The following is a 23,839-nucleotide window of genomic DNA, read 5'->3' as shown; positions in this document are numbered from 1 at the left end:
ACAAGAAAACAAAAAGTTACCGCACAGCGGAGAAAATATTAGATGAACAAGAGGCACATCACGGCATTGTTCAAAGAATGAAGTCTAAGTCTGTCCAATCAGCATCACGTTGCTTCCAAAAGAAGTGTGCATCTGTTTTAGTTAAGTTTTCAAAATCAATTATTTAAAATGACTGTTACCTTTTTCCATTTTGCTTTTTCTTTCTCTTACAGCTGACAAAGTGGAAGTGATTGTGAAATATTCCACGGTAGCTATGTTGTAACTATTTATGTTGAAGCGAGATAGCCTGTGTTTTGTTTTCTTTAAACTCACCCTCTCTGGAGAGCACTGTAATTGGTATTCCTGGATCACTGAGCTTGATAAAGGGCCCTCCTTCATCTGCAACCAACCCGTCTCTAGCCAGCAGAATATTCTTAGTGCACACGAAGCCATGAACCAGCTTTTTGTCCTCCTAAAATTACACACACAAAAATACTCACAAGTTCATCATCATCATAATTGTGCAGATAATCATTATCAAAAAAAAAAAAGGAAAAACAAAGTGAGTGAGCATTACTTAGTGAGAATTACTTAGTACTTTGTACAGTCCCCGTTTTGTAGCAACTTCACAAAAACTCTAAAGGTAGGCGCAGCACTTTTGCAAGGCTTTTTTTCCTCTTACCAAGTAGCTGAGAGCTGAGGCCAACTGCTTGGCCACCTGGAACTTCCATGGTGTGCTGAGAGGACTCTGCTGTCTCCTCATGAACACATCCAGCGGTCCGAGTTGGACAAACTCTTCCACCATGATATCTTGTGATACAAAAGAACAAGTGTCAAGGTGGTTGAGACACAACACCTCATCTTTGATCACACAGCTCTCGATGTGGACTTACTCTCCCGGTGACGGACACACACTCCATAGAGCTGCACGATGTGTTTGTGAGACACTTGTCGCATCATACTGGCCGTTTCAAAGAATGCCTGTCAACAAAGACACAGATGTAAGTAAAAACACACACAGCAGACTATGGAGACGTACACTTGCACCATGAAATTATCAATATTGTTGTTGTTCATCAGTCTTTATGAGCTGTCATTGTGGATGGTTATTGCTGCTGGCAGGAATGCGTAGCTGAAGAAGCCTCTATCTGAACCCACAGAGTTGATGCAGTCTTATAAAGTGCATTTAAGAAGTGTATCATGCGTTTCTCGCTATGAGATTGTCTCACCAAGGAGATGTCCCTGTGTCCGGAACCCAGCACCTTCAGGACCACCTTGAACTCTTGGAAAGATGTGTAGCCTGCATCCTCATCATCCACACTCTTCACCTTCAGTGTGCCTGCGTAGATGTTGGTTTTTGTGCCGAGGCCAAGATGCTCCTCCTGATTTAACAAAAAAAAAAAAAGAGAGAGAGAAAACAGTTCATAAGAGTTACACCTAAATTGTGTGAACTACAAGACAGGGCTTCTGGGATGTCTCTGCAGACAAACTTTGGTCATTCTTACAAGCAGAAGTAGTTGTTCTGGGGCATGTGGTATTTATGAATTCATGTAAACATGAAGATAATTTTATAAAATAGAAGCATGAAGCTGCTTCTTTTTTTTCGTGTGTGCACTTAACTCCAGTACGTTGTATGCCTGTACGTTTTGTGCACTTTTGTGCAAGACTGCGTTATATTCTATACGTTTCTGCAGTTTGCCTCCTTCATTTACAACTAGTGTAACAAACACTAAAAATTAGGCTGCACTTAATACATCATAGGGGCTTAATTTTTTAAATTTTTTGGAGGGATTTACATAGTACATTTTCCCATTTAGTGTCATGCAGAACCATAATTTAACATGGTAGAGAAACACAGGCTAGTGAACTTTTACCTGTTCAATCTCCTCCTTGAGAATACGAAGGAAGCTGAGCTGACTCTCCTGCATGCTCGTCTGAGGGACCAGGGCTCTGTCTTTATTCACCACCAGGAGGTTAGAAATTTCTGTAACACAAACACAAACAGACCTTTAGTAGGAAGTTGAGCATCTTGAAAAGTATAAATCAATCCCGTTATTGTTAGGCATTTTGCAATCATGAAAGAGTTTTAGATTCTTATTTGGGAAGAGGCTTGACAACTGTAACTTTAAGCTGCATCTCCCAATATGTCATGTCTTCCTGTGCTGTTGTCATGCATTGCGGGTTTCTGATGTTGTGACAAAACCAACTAACTGTGGTTCAAAAAGGGTGGTGGTGGGAGTTATCGCCACTCCATCAGCATCGTGCCAAAAGGCAAATAGAGCTGTTCTGTCACGTGCTATTTGGAAGGTCAGGCAAAAACCCCAAAATATACTGCACACACTCCATAGTTTAACATTATGCACAGACCTAGAACAACAAAAAGTAAACTGTATACAAAGGAAGTGGGCATAAAAGACAAATGTGTTATTGTTGTAGCAAATATGTCATGAATATTTTAACAGGGACAATAACAGCATTCCAAGCCAGAACATCTGCTTTGGAGAAAAATACAAGATAGAAGATCATCAGAATGATAGTAATCAACAGCACAAAACACCAAACAAACAAGCAGCTCAACCCATCCATGCACACATGCATACACAGCTCCACCTTTCCCTGTGTGAAATAAACAGAAGAGTGCTAGTTTAGCTGCGGAAACCCACATTTACAACTCTCTTCCTCCCCGACACCATTTCAGACACTGAGACGAAAACATACACATTGTTCCTGCCATTGTTCCCCCCCCCCCCCCCCCCCCAACACACACACACCCCCACACATACACCCACACACTACGGTGCCTCAAGATCTAATTAACATCAAGTGTTGAATGGAGGGAAAGCTTTTCCCAACTGAACTATGCTAAGTAAAATGTTCAAGTCTGTTACACTTCTGATCCCTCCCAATATTGCAGTTAGGAGAGGTATGTTGGACTTGTTTCCACACCAAGGTTCAATGTTGCACTGCATAAAGTAGGGCAGAGTGTTGTGCTGCTTGACTGCAGCAGAGCATTGCATGGATTAAACATGCAAAGATAGGTGAAAGCAGGATATTCAGCCTTCAGCCTGCTGCAACAACTAAAATTGAAAGTATCTTTAACACCAGTAGTTTTGAATTAGTCTTTTCACAATAACCACAACACACAGACTTCTTTTTTCAACTGAATAATGGGGTGCATGAGCACCAGCATCAGCCTGTCACCGCATGTGTTATCAAAATCGTTTGGTAAAACTGTAAAAAACCGCAAAATGCATCACAGAAATGCTGCATATTTGCTCTGGTCTGGGTTTGTCTTCTCCCGATTAGTGAATTTGTAGACCGTGTGCTTCTCTTTACTCAGTTATCACTGCAAATGCATTTTATTCTCATCTATTGTCTGTATGTAGATGCATTAAGTTTACCTCTTGGCTGTGGAGGGCAGTAGCGGAGCAGCCGGAACTGGAGGTTTTCGGTGCGAAGACTCTGGCCTTTCAGGTGCTCCAGCAGCTCCCTGAGGGTGGGCTGCAATGTATCGGTGCCATACAGGCGGAACCCATTTGACAGCCACTCAATCTGGAAGTTCTTATATTGGTGAATGGGACGAGATTCCTTCAAGTCGATCTGGATGAAGAAAGGTGGATAATCTTAAAAACTGTCCAGAATACTTTCAGTATTCATCTTGTTTATTTACAATGCAAAACGCCACATAGAATATGAAATACAATACAGTACAAAGAGAGATTGTCATCATCAATGCAGGGGTAAGAAAAATACAATGTTTACTAAGTCCTTCAATGATTAGAAAAAATTAAGGAAAATGAGACTGAAGCAGGGATTAAATATGACAGCCAGAATAGGGGGGCAGAAAAATAAGCCTGATGAAAACAAAATAATAAGTATTTATATTTTTAGGTGCCATAAATACAACACACACATATCAGTCAGTGCTGTATGGAACACTGCATGGCGCTAATTCTCTACTATGGCACTATAAGGACAGATAATGTGGTCGGAGTTCATATAACTCCTGCATGTATACACTCAGCTAGACTTTTAGTAGAAAACAATAAAGCAGAAGTGTAATTAGTAGACATATATGTTGCTCTCTCACAGAGAAACTTAAAAGTGGCACAATGTCCGGTACATATTTTGTCATACTTTGGTTTACAATTTGTGGCGCAATTTTTTGGGTGAGGAAGAGATAAAAATGTTTAAAAAAAAAAAAAAACCTTTTCATAACACATCATAAGAAATCTACACTACCTCAAAGCAGACTACTGTGATGATGATGAACTCGTAGTCGGTGCAGCTCCAGCGCAGGATGTAGGAACCCTTTTCGTTACCCTCCTGACGCAGCTTCTGGATGGCATACTCAGTACTAAGTGGGGAAAACATAATAAAAGGGGACACATTTATCAAAAGCAGAATGAAAATGTCAACTTTGTCAAAAAGACTGGTTTTAGTCCTGTACTGCTTTGTTATCTTTGTCTATTTTTCCAGTTTTAGTTTCCTCAGTCTATTGATGACAATAGTAGTTTCCCCTCCATGGACTAAATACAAAATATCCAACATGGAATCATTTTGGGTCAGTAAAACATCAAAAATACTAAACAGTGAACGGGGGCAAACAGACATTTTAAAAGCTGTAGGGTAGGCAGCCATTGGATAAACTTTAAGCTACAAAAAAAGTATGATTTGAGTTAACAGGATCAAGGACGAGACAAGCCTTTAGTAGGACATGTTAACTAGGGCTTATTTTTTTTATAGTAGAGTGTAATTCAGGATATTGGTAAATGCATATAAAGGACAGTAAAAGTGCGAGTATGTCAAGATATGCTCTCTCACAAACATTTACACATCCACCAATAAAGAAAATTGCCATAACAAACCAGATAGGTCCATGGCAACCATTTTCGATGTTGTACACAACAGAAGCTGGGGCCACCTCCTTGCACAAGTAGTGGTGGGCATCCACAGTCAGCCTGAAGTATCCATCCACAAGAGCTGCAAAAGACAGAGCCTCATCCCTGCAAACCATCTGCACTGCCTGAAAAGAACAGAAATCATACAAGCAGATATTACTAATATTTCACAATACTCCAGAGGCATGGTGAGATATACTTTGAACCCATTTTGTGAGGAAGCATGATCTAACTATTTAACATGGCTGGCAAGAAGCAAGCTTTGTTTTAGCCAGTTAAGCACATTATCAAAAGTTGCCAACGGTTACATCTATTTGATAAACAATGAGCAAAAACAGCTATCCTTAAAGAACATTCTCACTACAATAGGTCCACCTCTCAAAACAAGCTGGGAAGTAATGGACAAGGAAATCAAAAAGAAATTTAGCTCCAACAAGAGCCGCTTTCGGACTGTAGGAACCTTTGGCAGTTCTAATAACTTTTTAATCCGCGGGGCCGTTTTCTCCCGTATTCGGACATACAGGAACTCGGGGCCATCTCCCTTAGTTCTTATAACCATTTAGCTCCTTCTCCGAGGTCGGGTCTTTTCATGGTTCTATAGGAACACATCTGACGGAGGTGTGTGGTGGTCGGTAGCTACGCCCCATGTCATGCTGTCACGGCTGAAATGTTTACTCATACAACACGGACACAACCGGCGGGTGTTAAATAAGTTAAACTTACACTGGTCTCCTTAGTCTCCAGCGCTCTGCTCTCCTTTCTTACTTCATGAAATGAAAAAGTATCGTCTCCTGACTCTCTCTGTGTGCTCTTCCAGCCTCGATATTAGACGCCTGATGTGATCGTCCATGATTAATATCACCATCATGCAGACCATGAACACGGTGGCCTAACCGCTCTCCATATTAGCTTCTTTGTGGTGTTTTTTCTTCTCTCCTTACTTTTACCGGGTTTTGTTTTGTTGTTGAATGTGGTGCCAAACGGCTAACGTAACACATCACTGACGCAGACGGCTGCGCGCGCCGCATCAGTCCTGACCTGGTCCCGACTCATGTGCGAATGCAGACTGAAACCGTTCCGCTGGGGAAGGACAGTTATCAGAACGAAATTCGAGTAGGACAGTTCTGATAACTGCGTTCTTAGAACGGCTCTGTCCGAAAGCGGCTAAAGAGGCTGATCCATTATGAAACACAGGGCCCGATAACCGTCTATGCATATCTTACCATCTTCTTGTTGTCCTGCCTTTTGATGGTGACTGTTGCATCTTTGATGACTGTGTGTGTGATCTCATAGAAGTCGCAGAACACCACCCAGCCGTCACTATCCTCTTTCTTACTGTCGTTTTTCTTTTTTCCATCCTTGCTCTTCTTTGACTTCCCTTTTTCTTTGGAGATCACAGATGGCTGTTTCAAAGGCAAACATAGCAGATATTCACAACTTCATACATCGCACAGTAACATCTAAATTCTGCTGTAGCTACTCCACAGTAGTTCAACAATATCAATGTAGAGTTTAAAGGGGAACTCCGGGGCATTTGAAGCGCAATCCCATTGCTAGAGGTTGTCAAATACCGATAGTAGGACACAGACAGGTGCAAATCGGCGCTCCCTGTGTGGAGATAGCGCTGTTTGCGCAGCCTGTCATGCTAACCAAATACGTGGTGGCTAAGGGGCAAGAGCTAAACCTTCCACGTAAAACAACAACTTGCACACTGCAGAAACGTCACACCACTTTATAAACCATCCGACAATAAAGTCACAAGCCTTACCATCAAAACCATATGCATGGTTCTTACATTACTGGCATGGGGACGTTACAAAACAACTTTATAAACAGCATGTCACTTACCTCTTGTCGGTAGGCGCGCGCATGTGAAAGCCCAAAAGAGTCAATGGACGATAATCCCATTTACTAAACAATTATCTTCTCTAGAAAAACTGCGTTCAAGTATTTAAAACATTACAACAATACATGCCCAGTAATATTGTTGTAATGTTTTAAATACTTGAACGCAGTTTTTCTAGAGAAGATAATTGTTTTGTGTATGGGAGTATCGTCCATCGACTCTTTTGGGCTTTCACATGCGCGAGCGTACAACTAACCGGTAAGTGACATGCTGTTTATAAAGTTGTTTTGTAACGTCCCCATGCCAGTAATGTGAGAACCATGCATATGGTTTTGATGGTAAGGCTTGTGACTTTATTGTCGGATGGTTTATAAAGTGGTGTGACGTTTCTGCAGTGAGCAAGTTGTTGTTTTACGTGGAAGGTTTAGCACTTGCCCCTAGCCACCACGTATTTGGTTAGCATGACAGGCTGCGCAAACAGCGCAATCGCCGCACAGGGAGCGCAGATTTGTACCGGTCTGTGTCCTACTGTCAGTATTTGACAATCTCTAGCAATGGAAATGTGCTTCAAATGCCCCGGAATTCCCCTTTAAGGCCAGTCTGTTTGTTTCGTCTATGGATGCTTCAAATACCAGTGAAGACATCCTTCATCCAGTTGTCCGCTTGTACAAATGTACATCAAGAAATTACAAACCACTGAGTTTTTCTTCAATACATGTTACTCACTGTAGTTGGTTTCTTCCTCCATGAAATTCCAGTGTTACCAGTGATAAGGACCTGCATGTCGTGGCTTGTCTCTATGTTAGGACTCTGGCTTTGCCCTTGGCTCTGAGTGGAGAACCCTGGAAACAGGGAGTGAACGTTGTGTCACAGAAACCCAAAACCCACGCATAGATTGTTGGAAGGTTATCACAATTATTTATGAATAAAGCTTGAGAAATATATTTTTAGGCATGACTACTTTATGTTTAAATTAAAAGAAACTTCACGTTAAGCTGGTCTCTCAAACAATCCATCTCTTGATCAGTGCTTGAAATCTTCACATCTTGAAATCTTCCAAGATTTGGAACGAAAAACATCTTGCTTGTTTCGCTTTGGATTTTCCTCTTAGATTTTCACATCATAGGAACAAATACAAACAGTGTCTCAGGTATATTTGGATGCCAACAAGGGCAAACTTTATGAGATTATATAACTATGGGTGGGACACAGCTATTTATGGAAACAGAGCAAACACCACCGGGATAATCTTTGTGAAGGGCAGCCATCTCTCTGTCCCAGACTTGCTCTCTAGTTACAGCATCATCGTACACCATCTGTGTGAATTCTTACCATAGTAACCTCCATTGCAGAGATCTTCCTCCTGCATTACACTGAGTAAGAGTGGCTCAAAGAGCTCACTGCCCAGGCTGCTGGTCAACCCCTCTAATGTGGCCAGGTACTTGATCTTCAGATCATAGGGAGTGATCTTGCTGTCCTCGACCGTGCGCATGTTGAATTCACTGAGGAATTTCTTGAACACGTTGTTGATGCGGATACGTGTCAGAAAGTTGCGCTGCTTAATGGTGCGATTCAGCGACTCGGGGATGAAATCTTTGTAGCTGGTGGGATTAATTAAACAAGTTACAAATATTAGAGGTTAGTGTATTACCTGTGTTTCTCTGATAATGATCTGAATTAAACAAGTATTTCCATTTCATTTCATCCTTTTTTTTTGTACCCAATTTGTGAATATATTAACCAGTTTACATGCTCGTCTGTGCCACTGCTTGTGCAAATGCATGTTATTCTGAGAACACGTGCACAATTAAAGAATATGGAGTCGTTTTAAGATCATAGTCAACTTTGTTTGGAAAATAAACCATTCGAGCACATGCTGTAGTGTGTTTGTGTTTTACCTGTTTTCACGGCTAACAATTGCCAGGGATTTTTCCTCATTCAGGGAGAGGTGGGTAATAGCAAGCACAGCCATGCCCAAACACTCATTTTCCATCTCGTGTTGCTCGGCCTCAGACTGGTACATCCGCAATGGAAACGTGTCTTTCTGAAATGCATGTTGGCTCTGTACAACAAATGTTTTCATAATCAGGTTTAGTAAAAAAATAATCCGGCACACTGTCCACATATCAACATTTACACCTGAGAAAAACTACATTGTACAACCTCAGTATTTACTGTATGTTATAGATGCGCAAATTAAATAATGAGGAATTTTTTATGGTGGGCATTTACAGGGGCTTCATATCTCCTATATTTTGTACAACTACAATGATCTGAAATGACACAGCAGAACAATCACACGTAATGTTTAGAGAGTGTTGCCAAGTCGGGATGTCTTGATCTGATCGTGTGGAAACTCCCAGAAACGAAGGAAACACAAACTCCTTCAAGTTTCATTTCCAAATTTCATGTCTATTCATGTTAAAAGCTCTTATATTCTCTTTACAGCTGTTACTCTCTTTATATTCCTGTAACTATTGGAAATTTGGGCTTCATAAGATTATCTAATTCATGATCCAATTCATTCTACAGTTGTCACCAAAAAAACAAGCCATGTCCCTTTAAATAACCTCCGTCCTCCATCATAAGCCAAGTGGAAGGGGATTTAACCTAAACAACACCCTTAAGGACAAGCACCTCTGAGCAGGATTGTTAATACACTATTAAAAAATTTCCTTCAAAACTTTCCCATATAAAAAGACACTTTGTGTGCTGTTTTCAATTCAGTTTCACTTTCAATATTACGCTAGCACCTCACATGATGTGGAACAAAATGTAGTTCTCAAGTCTAAGCTGAAAGCCAAAGCCAAAAAGGTGCTCCATGATCCTGCAGCACTACAGCTCACACAAAACATACTGACATCAACTAACTCCTCTAGGTCTGGAGACACAAGCAAGCAAAACCCAACATTTATTTCTGATGACTTGGTAATCAGAGCTGAAAATGGCCTCTTTTCTAAACAGAACCCTGAATTGCTCGGTATTTAGCGGCTGCTTTAGAGAAAACAAATTTTGTTCCCTGAATCAGGTAATAAAGTATCCTGGGTGCCAGCCGAACTTAGCCCAGCCCATAAAAGTTTTGGTCGGGAAGTTCGGTCTGGCTCTGCTCAGTTGGGAAATCATTATGCCCGACCAAGAATCGGTCGACCCAATCAGATTGCCAGGGCGGGCTTTATACGATGATGGACAGATGATCAACAGGGACATTATCGACTACGTCACTAAAGGGAGCTTGGTTTGACTTCGTTTGAAACAAACATGGCTGCCGCTGGAGAGCTAGGGTGTGTAGATTCTGCCATCGAGCCTGTTCTACAGGATCTCCACATTACATTCATTTTGAAAGACGAACAGAGGAACGCGATAAAGGCTTTTATCGATAGAAAAGATGTTTTTGCCGTCCTTCCTACAACGAGTGTGTGTTGCTTAATCTACATCACATACTACGTTGCTCTGATTGGTTGTAGGTCTATCTAATTGAGCGAAGACGCATTTTTTCTCCTGGTTCGGTTGAAACACGCCCCATACTCAAAACTCTATTGAGCGGTATCAGACTCACATTCTGACTAGAATCGTGAGTATGACGTAGTCAGGCTAGTAATAAAGACCTGGAAATAAGAAATCAAGGAGGTATTTTCACTGATTTACATGTTCAGAGTCATGCACAGAATTGGGGTCATTTCCAAATTGAGGAGAATTCACAAAAGCACAAGACAAATAAAAAATGCAAAATAATAACAATAAATGAATAAATCTATGCACCTTTTTTCCCTTCTTTAACTACCAACAGCTCTCTCATAAAGCAGCTGCAATAAGCTCTGAAGAGTGTTGCATGAGCTGATCAATATGGTTGTATTTAAGGGTTCAAGTATAATATGCACTTAAATGCATTTAACGAATGCAAACAAAAGTCTTTGTTGAAAACCATCTGAGAAGATACATCATCTGCTTTCAATGTAAATTACTGACTTTGTTCTAATGACTTATCAGTGCAAAAAGAAAAAAAAAAATCATTGTATGTCTTGACAATATTGATGCGATGTGATTTTCATAAAGTTTGAGTGGTAAAAGCATGCATGCGTGGCAAAAAGACTGAACAGGTTAAAAAAAAAGTGAAAGGGTGGAAAAATGCATCTAGAAAGAAGTGCATTTCATACACGGCGGTGTAATCAGCAATGAGAAAACAATGCACTGGAGTACATTATGATTACGATGGTCTTAGTGACTGATTGTTGTTGGGGATTTTTGATAAACCTAATCCAAAAACACACACCTGTGCAAACAGGTATTCCAGGGAACCAGCATCAAGTAGAGGTGTTCCTTCTGGTGTTTTCTGTGAGCTTTGTCCTCTGAGTTTGCTAATGCAGTGCCTCCAAACTGGGGACTCTCCTTCAGTGGTGCCATGCCAGTTTCTGAAATAAAACCTGTCAGGGAGACAAAGAACACAGGTTAACAGAGCTTACACATGCCAGAAAATATTTTGATATCGTTTTCCCCTTACATATGATGATATAGAGTCTTAAATAAATAAAAAAAACTTCCACTAATGAGCAATATCCTTGCAGAGGTGGTTTGCCTATTTCAGAGAGGACTTCGGGCCAGTACTACAAAGCAGGATTAGTGACTTCACAAGGTAACTTCAGGAACAGCAACAGACATTTGTAGTATCACAAAACTGGTTCATATCTTACCAGGTTATATTAACGACTTACTCTAAAAACCTAACCCAGGTTTCAAGATAAGAAAATAAGACATGTAAAAGTACTGCCTCCTGACTCATCGTCTCTCATGAATAATAAAAAAAATTAAAGAGACGGTGCGTCAACACTGAGTCTCTGTCCAACTCTTACTGCAGCTGCACCTGTTAAAATCAAAGTGACATGACTCATCGGCTTTTTCCAGCATACAATAAACTCACATGACTTACTTCTGTCCTGCCAGACATGATAAAACATCCCAGAGACGAAAGTTGTTCCTGAAGATGAGCTCCCTTTGTTTTTCATGTGGATGTTCTCAGCAACTGTTTGTTTTCAACTACTTCTCCTACTGAATTACAAATACTAACAATGTAGCCTTTACCGCTAACTACTAGTGCCAAAACACAGTCTAGAGAATTAATTGGCATGTCTGATTCACGTTTCTTTTTTCCAGCTTTTCAAAACATCACAGGTTTTTCTTCACTATTGAATGGAAACCAAGCACGAGACTAGCTTGCATGGCTATGGATTCTCTGTCTTACTTCCTTAATTGATGGAAATTCATCCAAATGTCACTGATCTCTATGCATGCAATTGTGTTCATCATTTGTTTATGCAAAAGAAAATATAAATAGCTATAGTTAGTCCGGCCTGCACTTCAGTGCACACAGCAAGTTGTAGCAAGAAGCACATACACACCGGTACGCATCTGACGCACGGCTCAGTAAAGCTCCACCTGCATTGTCTTGTCAAAGCACGAAAGAGGAAGTGGGATTGATACAGCTGAGAAACCTTTCCTCCTTGCATAAAACGTAACCTAAATTGTACAACACATTCTCTGAAGGGAACTCTATGCTCTTCACATTAATCAAGTACATTTAAATCATTATACTGATGGCCTGACATTCAAAAGCTTTCCTTACAAGACTATCACTCATCTCTTTCAAAACCATTCACCACAAAACTTTGGTATAATGAGCAATTTAGTCTTAGTACTGCAAAGTCTGAGGTTGGACCCTTTACTTGGTTTCCGTTGAAAGTCTTACAAGACAGGAGTGACGCTACTTTCAGTTTCCAATTTTAGAGCCATGTATTTCTATTCTGAGATCATATTAGTTTATGGCCACAGGTTTAAAACTAAATTGCTAACTTTGATCATTTTCTTGAATCCCAAAAATCGATTCAGTTTTTGGTTCAAAGCGGTTGGTTACTGGAAGTACTCGAATGCCACAGAGCTACTACATCATCTCAGCAAAAGCAGGATTGTAATTAGGATATCACCACCTCATAAACAGGTCTTTCTCTCAAACATTCCTTAGATTTTTTATGCAAGTCATATAATTCCTCTCACCAAACTACAGCCTCTTGAAGAGATGCAGTGCTTTTTAAATAATCTGAAAGTAACTGAACATTAAGTAAAGAATACAGTTGCCATTAATGTGGAAATGAGCTCTAAACACCAGAACCACTTTTATATGCAAAGCACTAAGCCTTTTTTTTCCCCCTCCTCTCTGCGGAAAGATGGGTATTTGACCACTGAAAGTTTATGGGGATTAAGTCGCTGTTGGACCCGGCCCCAAGTGGCCTTTTTAGGAAATGCAGGTTTTGGTACTTCCATGTTGCATGTTGTGACAAACAATGTCAGCACTCACAAATACATTTCATAACAGCTTTCATTAGCAAGGGGTGAAACACGTCTGTTCCTGTAAAAGTGCAATTGATTGGAGATTAAACTTTCACCAAATGTAGACATTTTTAAATCCAGGTTAAAAACATTTCTTTTCTCATGTGTCTATGCATGAAATCTGCACAGTATCTTTTAATTTTTAATCCCAGGATTTTTTTTGTTTGTTTGTTTTATAGTTGAGGACATAGAAATGTCTTATTGTGGCATTTCCTTTATGCCTGTGTGGTGCTGCTCGGTTTTACCACACGAGTCAGTGAGCAGGGACATAAAGCAGAATAGAGAGACTCGAGATTGCAACTAAAGTCATTTCTTTTAAGTGCAATAACAACTTGTTACATTTATGCAAGTTCAGGAAAAGCTTCCAAACAGGTGGTAATCTATCAAAAAGCAAAGTTGGCCATAAAAGTCCAAAAATCAGGCCAAAATATTGACAAAGGCTGACAGGGAAATACTATGAAGTTCACAAAAATAAGCAGGTGTGGGTTTGTTATGCGTTTTCATTACTGTTTGCACTTAAAGCATATTCAAATGGGTGAATAGAAACTATTCATGAAACTTATCTTCCCAATGTCATCACTAAATAGGCTCAAAGCATCTTGATCCGAATGCAACCCGAGTGTCTTCGTCTCACTTTGGAAATTCTAATTTTCGGCTCCAGTCATCACATCATTCTTACCTCATGCGAAAATGCAACTTGACACGAGTTTCATCTGTGATCTTGAACTCGTGGCTGGGAGGGTACCAGGTGTGAGTGGTCTCATTGTACAGGGCAAAAAGGTTATGGCACAAGGGAGAGATTGCTGAGAAGGGGAGGAGAAAAGAGGTAAAAAGATCAATATTCAGACTGCTGGAGTCACTTTATTCGCATAGCGGTCATTTGCAACTCATCCTAAGAGAGAGCACTTAAGAGAACAATCAGCTCAGGGCTCTTATACATCAAACCAAGTACACCGTATGCAGACAATTTTACAAAAAGCAGTCGCTGATTTTCTGAGAGTGTCTTGTTTAGGTCAAATGCAATTTATTTGCTGAGGAATAGATTTAAAAATGGAAGGCAATGATAATTGTTCATCTGGAATTTAGATCCAGTTAATAAGAGATAAAACACATTCAAAGTTAAGCCCTGAAAATTTAATTACCAGACATTCAAGATCTTGTTTATCTGCTGCTGAATAGAAAATCCAAATGATAGCTCATCATCCATTAAGACAGCTGGTTGAGGAGATCTTACAAATAGTCTGAATACTATGAGTTAGGTTATATAGTTGGGTTTCTGACATTAAAATGTTCCAGGAAGGGTAATGTTTTTAAAGAACCTCTTGTGATCAACGTTATCACCTCAGAGATTACAGGTGTACAGTATTGCAACATAACAAGTGGCATTTTAAACTAGGTTGTAAACCTGATGAACTGGTTTATCATCCTCTCCAACTTAACGATACACTATATTTACTGTAAAATATACCCTTCATTATTGCAGTAGGAGGAGATCATATCAATGAGTCACTCACCGCAGTATTTGGCAGCATCCACACAGAGCTTTTCAGCAGTGAAGCACCCTTTGAAATACTTTAGTTCGGTTAATCCCCGAATATAAAAGTGGATCTCCAGGCCTGAAAAGGAAACAGGAAGGGAGGAGGGTTGGGCCTTCCTATTTTTCCTCATCTTCATACAGAGTTGCCTGCTCAACTCCATCGCCCATGAAACTGGCATTCAGATCCTGGATAAGTGAAGTGAAAAACAGAAAGAGAAGTGAGAATGCAACATTAAACTTTAATCTTAAGGTACCGTATGCTGCAATGCTTCAGTTTTCATAGTTTTTAACTCTATTTTGACTGGAGTCAGCAGATGAAAGAAAAACTGATACAAAAACAAAAGCGTATGCATGATTAAGTCTCAAGGCCAGTAGATAGCAAGACCAAAGATGCCACAGATGCACTTATGTTAACCTTTGGATGGCACATATTTAAATGCTACATTATTTAAAGCTGGGAATAAAGTTGCAACATTGTTATAAGAACAGCATCACAGGCCAAAATCAATATCAGACTACTACTAAGTTTTTTTTTTATTTTCTTTCCCTTTCTTTTTTGTTATTTGGCTCAAAAGTACGTTCAGATCTGATGCCAAAATAAACATGTTTCGCTTTTGGCTGTTCCTTGGATAAAAAGAGACATTGGACAACTTCAAAGCTATTCGACCAGGGAAAAATGCTTTTCTACAGCAGCATTCAGTGTTGAGATTCAGGATTGAATTTACACTAGACTGAGAAACAAAACTTGCAAGGTTTAGTCCCTTCTGACACAAATAAAGCGCACCAACAGTGTATTCAGGATGTGTTTGAACATATAAGTAAAACTTAGGTGACACACGTCTGAGGCGCTATTTGGAAGAATGCAATCTGAGCAAATGTTATTTTGAAAAAATGAAGAGAAATTAACTAGAGCAAACACTGCTGGTGGGCAATGACCATAGAAAAAGTGCATATCCAGTGCTTTACTCGTTTTAAATTCACTGATTTAACAACTGAAAACATCAGATACTGTCATGCTTGCTTGTGAGAGGGACCTCGGAACAATATGATATTCAAAGAGCAAAACATGAGGGATCAGGACGGTCCAAATAAATCTACATATCATCATGGCCATTTATCAACTCTACAATCAGTGTCAGTGTACAACCAAACACATCGACAGCCTCAATTTAGTTCCCTGAACCCTGGATCCTGGATCCTACACATAGTAACTACACCGTATCAAACTGAAAAATAAAAAAGAAGGCTATAGGACAGATATCATTATTTTATTCTAACATTTAAAATATAGGTCATTCAACATATGCCTGTCTTGACTATAAATCTTGGGAATTATGTGAGCAGGTAAATGCCAATTAAAAAACACATTTGTCCAAAGTAGTCAGCATGTCAAGTGGACCATCTTCAAGCTGTTAGCATTCCAATGATCATTTTCACTGTAGCTGAATTTCTAGAGAAAAGACTTAGAGTGAGTCATCTTTCTGCCTCATAGAGTGACTAAGTCAGTGTAATGGTCCACCACACTCCACCTCTTACCAAGTAAAATCAAACTAAATACCTCTGAATGTCTCTGGTGGGTGTAAGATATGACTGTTAAAGAAAGACAAAAAATATCTTTCAGAAATTTGGTGCGTGCTGGAAAAAAAAGAAACCTTTAATAAATGACATGAAGACACTTGTCTGACACCAGTTTTACCAGAGCTACAGTCACTACCGTGTCCCTGCTGTGCATATGCCTTTTTTTGAGGAAGGGAAAATCCATTAAAAACAAATAAATAGAAGACACTGTTGCGCTCACTTTGCTTAGCTCTGTCTGTGAAGTTGCCGACATGCAGGTTAACATTCATGAAAGGAATATGACCGTGATCATTTCTCGTTTTTATCTGATTAAATCAAATTAAACAACAAAGTGTTTCACCTGGTGAAAGCTGCTGCATTATAGGAACGACCAAAAAAAAAAAAGGTGAAGGGAGAAAATATGCTGCTAAAGCAGTGATGTGACAGAGGCCATGTTGTTTGCACAAAAAAAGGTCAAAATGTGATCATTAGCATCCTTTGATGTTACAGATCAAGGCAAATGGCAAGTAGTGGGCTTCTATCTGCCCTCTGACTAAACTAATATCAAACTGCTAAAAACTTTCTACTTTTGATGCTACAGCTGAGCTCATTAAAAGAAAAAATATTTAACTGTCAGTTCTGGTTATCATTTGGGATTAAATGCATGGAATAAATGCACATTGCTCTCAATGTTCAAAGTCTGACAGTTCAAACCTAATCAAAGGGCACAGCTGAGAGGAACTCATTTTTTTCATTGCTTTAGAGGTAATTTCGGTATGTGATGGTAAGGCCATCGAATGGTTCACCGTCTCTGCCAACCTGAAACATACAAAGGCACTCACCCTTCTCTGATATACCATTTATTTTCTTTTTAGCAACTGATAACTGCTTTGATTGAAGGTCATTTTCATTTTCATTGTCAGTCGATGAATGTCTCGCTCTGATTTAGCCAACTCAGTGTCTGATGAATAGCAGCCGACAGTTGTGAGAAAGGCCAATCAGAATAATTCAGATCCCATGTTGACTTCTTCAAGTGTTTACTTCGACCAGCAATCCCAAACTCACCAAGAGTAACAGAGTTACCTCACACAGAAGACACATTTGAGAATACTCAGATCTAAAAAGATTAAACATGTCAATTTTTGCTTATAAATATTACTGCTTGGGACATTATATGATGAACAGACCTATTCTCTGCTTCCTCTGTCTATGTGATCAATTTTTACATGCCAGAACCCCCGTGTTGGATATGCATCTCTGTGTTCCAAGTGGTCATCTCAGTCCAAAATTAACAGATTTCAATTTTGTACCAGATGTCAAGACAGAGCCTTAGAATAGACCATAGAGTGTTTTCACTTTCTCGACCTCTAGTTTTTCTTCCCCACACAGCAGACTATTAGACTTAAAGTTGGAACAAATGGCTCAATCTAAACAAACAACTAATCGAAGCAGTCGATCGCATTATTCTAAATATTTCCTTCCAACTGTAGACTCGAGAAAGAGTGAAAAGTCCCGAGTACATTCAGCTAAATTCTTGAGAATACACAAACGTTCATCAACGCATCTTTACTGTGCCACTGACAATGGACGCGGACGCAGTCTCACACATGCACGCACCCACACACACACCCGCATACATGCATGCGCACGCACGCACAAATACATACACACACACTGCTCAAAAGTGGAGTGACATTCGTTAATATTAGCTTGTTAGCAAGTTAGTTAAATGGTCGAAATTAATGCCAGCTTATCACTTGGTAACCACAGGAAATGACAAAAACGAGTAGGTGTGTTTCACTAAGAAGAAATAAATTTGATGTTTTCGATGGAAAATGTTTTTACTTACCAAGCGAGCTTCGCCAGACAGCTGGCACGATACTTCCGTATCGTTTAGCGCATTTAGACACCGAGACCAAGTTGAAGTGCTTCTCGAGGGCTTCAATGTACCCCCTATCGTGAGTTTAGGTTAAAAAACCTCCTTAGAAGAATATCCAGAATCCAAACAGACAAGTTAATCCCACAATTTTCTTATGTTACATAGCCTGTGCGATACACGAAGTCCTTCTCCGTTCCAGCTAACATTTCCTGACAAGTCACCGCCCCCTTCCCGAAAACAACGCAGTGGAGTCTGTAAAGCAGAAAGCTGATTGGCTATAGAACCCATCACTCAAGATGACGACATTAACCCTTTAAGTCTGAAGACAAAAACATGGTTGTCTTAAAACGTTCCGACTTTCATCAGCAAGTTCTCTCAGCAGCAAAACTCTGTTTTAGCGTAACTTTTCTTCCCATAAAACAATTAAATGGAATAATGAAAAAAAATCTCAAAAATGAAAAACACCTTTATTGAACACATTTTTTTCCCACTTCATATAAAGAATTCCAAACTGTTACTAGGGCAATCCCTGGAGGAATCCAAACCCATTCCACAGGGATTAGGTACACAGTTAGACATTCAAGGTATAAATATTAAAAACCACAAATCCTCCAATAAGCACACAAGAAATTTACTTGTACAGTAAAAAGAAATTATTCCAAAAGTTACATTTGTGTAGAATTCAATTTTTTCCAATATAAACTGGAGAACAACGTGACATCCCCATATAAATGATATCCAACAAGATAAAAGAAATACAATACAAAATCATACAAAACATACATTCCACTAATAGCTTGATCTCAGAATATATTAAGAGGAGCAATAAATGCCAGCTCTGTGATTTGGGAGTAGCAGACAACACACACCTGTTCTTTGAATGTCAACACTCTTTTGGTTTCTGGAGGAAACGCAAGAAGCAACTGATCATCAACCTGTCAATTCTTTTGGTAAGATTGAACATTTACAGAGTCACGAAATCCTTAAGGTGGCATTGTCTATCGCTTAAATTCTCGGTCTATGATAGGCTTAAACATTATTGCTTGACTTCCATCCATCCATTTTCTATACCCGCTTAATCCAATTTAGGGTCGGGGGGGGCTATTCCAGCTGCCGGGTAAACCCAGTCCATCACAGGGCCATACAGAGGCAAATGAGATGCACAACCACCTGGAACCACCTTGAACCTGGAACCCTCGTGATGTGAAGCAATGGTGCTTACCACCACACCACCGTGCAGCCCCCATTATTGCTTTACTGATAGATCAAAACCAGTGAGGATAGTTTTTACTCAAGACCACAATGCAGAAATACATCAAGACAAACAGAATCCTAATAAGTAAAATAAGTATTATCAGCTGGATGATACTATCAAAAATAAGAGTACACTTTTATTAAATGGTTCATTTTAAAAAGCAACTTAAAATAAACTTGCAATCAGGCAGTTTGGATAAATGAGTCACACGGATGTGTAAAACCCTCCAAAAGTCCAAAGTTGTACATATTGGATTGATTTGTGATTTGAACTTAGTTGCAGGTGTGACTTTGAGCATTACAGACTGTCTTGGCCATGTTTTCCGCTAGCCCTGAACTATACAGGGCTATACAGGGCTATCCCAGCTGCCTTCAGACCTTTGTCAGCTGGGATTGTCTCCAACCTCCTCTGCCTACTCATTAAAGCAGGTATAAACAGCATAATACTTTATTTGAAGTCACACAGTTTAGCTAATAACAACTGTATGTCTACTTGAAGAGTTATAATGGCTGGCATGTATAAACAGTTCATAAAGCTAAAGTTGATCTATATTTAATTTAGTCCAATAAAGTGCAATTCCATCAGATATGAGCATCAGTTGGTAAAAAGCCACAGAAAGGCACCTAAAGTGAAATGTTGACGAGTTGGGTTATTTATTTTTGTTTTTTGCCATAATTCCTTTTACATTGTTCAAAAGGTAATACCCCTCCAAATGACACCACTGTCTACCTATCTAATCTTTGTATATATCTAATTTGGCAGCATGTAGGAATGGACAAGGACCTGTGCTGGCAAAAGAAAAAAAATCTACTTTCTCCCTGAATCAAAAGAGCAAGGACCTGGAAGTTCCTTAAAAGACCAAAAGGGGTTGGTTCATTGTAAGGGAGGGACTTACCACATGGCACATCCCAGCAATGACTACTGCCCTGCTTTAAGGGAAGTATGAAGAAGAGAATTCCCCATGCTCATGGACATTCATGGCACGGAGACTTTCAGATGCTGACAGTATTTAAACATATTATAGTGAAAATCAGTGGGCTTGAGTGCCAGCTTTCATTTAGAGAATAACTCTTTCCATGCAAGTACCCGCTTGACTTTCATAGTTCACTTACAACCATGCTTTGGCAAAAAGTATCTAGTTATGACACAACTCCGAGTGAGAGAAACACATGAATCAAGGCGAGATTAGCAGCCTGAGGTTAGAGGAAGACAAAAACAAAATATGCACTGTATCATGGGGATTTCCACAGAATCGCAACGGAGCGTACCCTTTGACTTAAACATATTATTGGCAGGTGCAGTGACCTGTAATCTATGACACTCGACTAAAGCGTGTTCTGAAAGCTGTTACTCATTACGGCGCACTTTCATCACAGATTACAGCATCAATAAGCTTTGATCTTTATTATGTTGATGGACATAAAGTCACTGTCACCAAAACAATTACTTAGCAACTCATAGTAAAATTGACACTGTCATAGAATGAGACAGGTTAGGTGGATCATGTTGAATTGATGAGTTCTGTTTCCATATCACTTGAAAAATTAAGTCCCCCGTGCTATTTTACTTAAATGATAAACCCCAAATCCCTGATATTGGAATTACAACAAATTGACTTTTCTTTTCTAAACTTCAGCAGCAACATTTTGTTGTTTAGGTTTCAGAAATATATTTCACAATACACTTAAAAAAGAAACTAAAGGTTTTGCAGATTCACCCACAAAGCATATTAACTTAACAATAGATCTTTAGCGCCCCCTGTTGACAACAATGTGGATCAGCTATTAAGGACTTATTTAGGGCAGTGCCCCATATCTGGAGCCAAAACACAGCTCCTTCTTTGGTTGTTGTTTCTTAGCGATTGCAACTTGATTGATGACTAAAAATGCAGAATTCATTTTCATAAAAGTAATCAGGATGCAGTTTTGAACTTTTGTTGAAACATTACATGGACCAAAATGAGCACTGTTGGGGTGATAAAATCTCAGTATATATAAAAATGAATCCTTGAAGGAAGAAGAGCTTAACTTTCTCTAAGCATCATTGATACTGTACACATTCATATCACCACATGTCAGGAACAATAAGAAATGGTAAACAAAGAAGAAAAGAACTAATGGGAAATGAACACCTGGAGTATCCATTATTAACTTTACTTACTGTTCAGTAGGACGTTTCTCTCTACTTGTAAAATATTAAATCTTAGCTGCTTAAGAATGATCTTAATTTAAATTTTTTTTTTCTAATAAATGTATTTATAGAGCACATCATGATAACAACAAACGAGATGAGCAAAATCTAAACTGGTAATTGTACTAACTTACATAGCCACATTACATGTCTGCAGTGATTGCATGTGTTTTCTTTTTATTTAGTTGATGTTGCTTTTGCTATTCTTCATATTCAAAAGAAATACAACCTCAAAAGAGGTCTTTAAAAATAATTTAACTTTAAGGCTGGCAGTTTGTTATGTTGCTTTGAGTCACTGATAAATGGCTGTTTGAACTGAGCGCTAAACACTTAATATTGAAAAGCAAAATCAATATTTCTTTAGAATGGTTTTGAGTTGAGCTTCTAATATTCCGGTGTCATAATGCACGGTTAGATTTAACCAGGTAAAATAACTTAACAGATAAAAAAAACCACATGGACTTTTGGATGTCCTGTTTAACTTTTTATTAAACAGAGACAGCTTTTTGTTTACACACTCATACTTCTCCACTTGCTCTTTGGTCCTCTGACTCTTTGGTCTGCCGAACGCGCTCTGACCGTTGCACCAGTGTCAAGTTGGCAGCCATCCTTCAGTTATCACAGTACTGTACCTTCGATGGGGACAGCATCAGCACTGTGATAACTGAACCAGGGCAGCCTGTCAGATCTAGCAGTTTGTGGCTTCAGTCCATTAGTCATCTGCCCTTTACGTCTGAGCTGCTGGTCAACATGTTGCGCAAAGATAACAATGTTTTCTTTTGCATTATAACAGTTCTGTTGGTGGTAACTCCTGCAAAAATAACCAGTATCCCCAGAACAGCATATGAGAAAATAAACAACATCCGACTGGTGAAAATGTCATATGTGATAAGAAGAACATGACAAGTCCTCATACCCTCGGTGTCCTTTGCACTACATGAGGTTGATAGCGTCTGAACAGATGCCAGAAAAATATACATTTTGGTGGAAGTGGATCAAATGAAAGAAGTGTGAGACGTTGCAGCTTTAGCTCCCACATACATTCACATCAGATACATTACAACTGTTTATTCGGTCCCTCAAAAGACATTCTCTGTTGTCATTTATATTGTGAAAATGTGTTTCTGGATGTCGTTCCAAAGCTATGAGTGCACCCAGGTCTTATGAAAAACAAGAAACAAACAAAGAAAAGGCCTAAAACATAGTTAGGTCCACTGTGACTGGTCTGATGGTGTGGACAACAAATGGACATCCATTTCATTTTGGGAATGTCTGTAAAACAAACAGTGATCTCATAATCATTTAAAAAAAACAGTTTTAAGGAAGCATGCTCAATAATTCAGAGGCATTACCATCATTCGAACTCAGTGATATTCTGGATGTAAGTCAGTGTAGTATTTCTTGTTTTTCTCTCACATGAAAGGATTGTGTTTTTCCTCCTGCTTCCATTGTGCTGCAGCGCATAAGGCTCGTTAATGTTTCATCTCATAAAACAGTTCAGAGTACAAAGATTTTCCTCCCTCGTCTCGTTCCTACTGGGACATTTTCGAGTGCTCTAGTCGAGACTGGCTACTGTATATTATTCATACCAACCACAAGGCTGAGTGATGTCAGACTTGTTATGATTCTCCTCGCGGGCTCCGCCCCCTCGACGCCAGAAGCCTCTCGAGCAGTCCGGTCTCGTCGCTGGCCGACGTAGCAGCTCCTCCTCCTCCTCCTCCTCCTCTCCAGTCCGCCCTCTGCACTTCATGTAAACAACTCCATTAGCTCCGACGCACAGGGCACTGGCCAAAAAAATGTTCGTGTCAGACGTGCGCAGCAAAGCAACATGTGCAATCACTGTAAAAACAACTAAACTGGGCAGACTACTTCAAAAATGCTACGCCTGTTGTCATCAGTGGCCGTAGAAAGAGTCCCTGTGGTGAAAGCGCGTCTATGTTGCGTAAACCCTCAATGTAAATAACAGGAAAATAATACCTGTCACGGTGGCAGGCAGCGACAGCCTGCAGATACCAAAGAATGAGCACCAACGGAAGGACTAAAAGAAGCGGTGCCAAAGCTTAAAACATGAACTAAAAGTTGGCCAAATATAAACTACACAGTCGTTTCTGTTACTGAAGAATAACGCGTATAATTGCACATAGCGCCCCGCAGACACTCTTAAAAGGGCGACTAAAAGCAATAACAAGGGTAACGTTGGCTTTGAATAATGTGCAGCCAAACGTTAACGCCCAGCATTACACACACCCCTTTTTCTGGGCAAAAACAAACAGCATGCGGTTGGATCCAAATATAATCATTTACTCCTAATTACACT

At 39.6% G+C, this 23,839-nt stretch overlaps 1 protein-coding gene across 1 annotated transcript in view; it reads right to left on the bottom strand.

Annotated features, from left to right (window-relative positions):
* Nucleotides 1-18,305, bottom strand: part of jak1 (Janus kinase 1) — a 28,201-nt gene extending 9,896 nt beyond the window's left edge. Inside the window, exons 1-16 of the mRNA XM_075485803.1 lie at nt 18,048-18,305; nt 14,619-14,827; nt 13,784-13,907; nt 10,997-11,147; nt 8,625-8,788; nt 8,059-8,327; nt 7,453-7,568; nt 6,104-6,283; nt 4,848-5,005; nt 4,222-4,336; nt 3,381-3,579; nt 1,854-1,963; nt 1,209-1,361; nt 873-960; nt 662-789; nt 313-451 (exon numbers count right to left, since the gene is read on the bottom strand). Coding sequence (XP_075341918.1) covers nt 313-451; nt 662-789; nt 873-960; nt 1,209-1,361; nt 1,854-1,963; nt 3,381-3,579; nt 4,222-4,336; nt 4,848-5,005; nt 6,104-6,283; nt 7,453-7,568; nt 8,059-8,327; nt 8,625-8,788; nt 10,997-11,147; nt 13,784-13,907; nt 14,619-14,820 — 2,296 coding nt within the window. The 5' untranslated portion in view covers nt 14,821-14,827; nt 18,048-18,305. The remainder of the gene's footprint in view (nt 1-312; nt 452-661; nt 790-872; nt 961-1,208; nt 1,362-1,853; nt 1,964-3,380; nt 3,580-4,221; nt 4,337-4,847; nt 5,006-6,103; nt 6,284-7,452; nt 7,569-8,058; nt 8,328-8,624; nt 8,789-10,996; nt 11,148-13,783; nt 13,908-14,618; nt 14,828-18,047) is intronic.
* Nucleotides 18,306-23,839: the final 5,534 nt, after the last annotated feature.

Source organism: Odontesthes bonariensis, chromosome 15 (genome assembly GCF_027942865.1).
Source record: "Odontesthes bonariensis isolate fOdoBon6 chromosome 15, fOdoBon6.hap1, whole genome shotgun sequence".
Lineage (NCBI taxonomy): Eukaryota > Metazoa > Chordata > Actinopteri > Atheriniformes > Atherinopsidae > Odontesthes > Odontesthes bonariensis.
The sequence above is the reverse complement of the archived record's forward strand: the minus strand, read 5'-3'. Positions and strand labels throughout refer to the sequence as shown.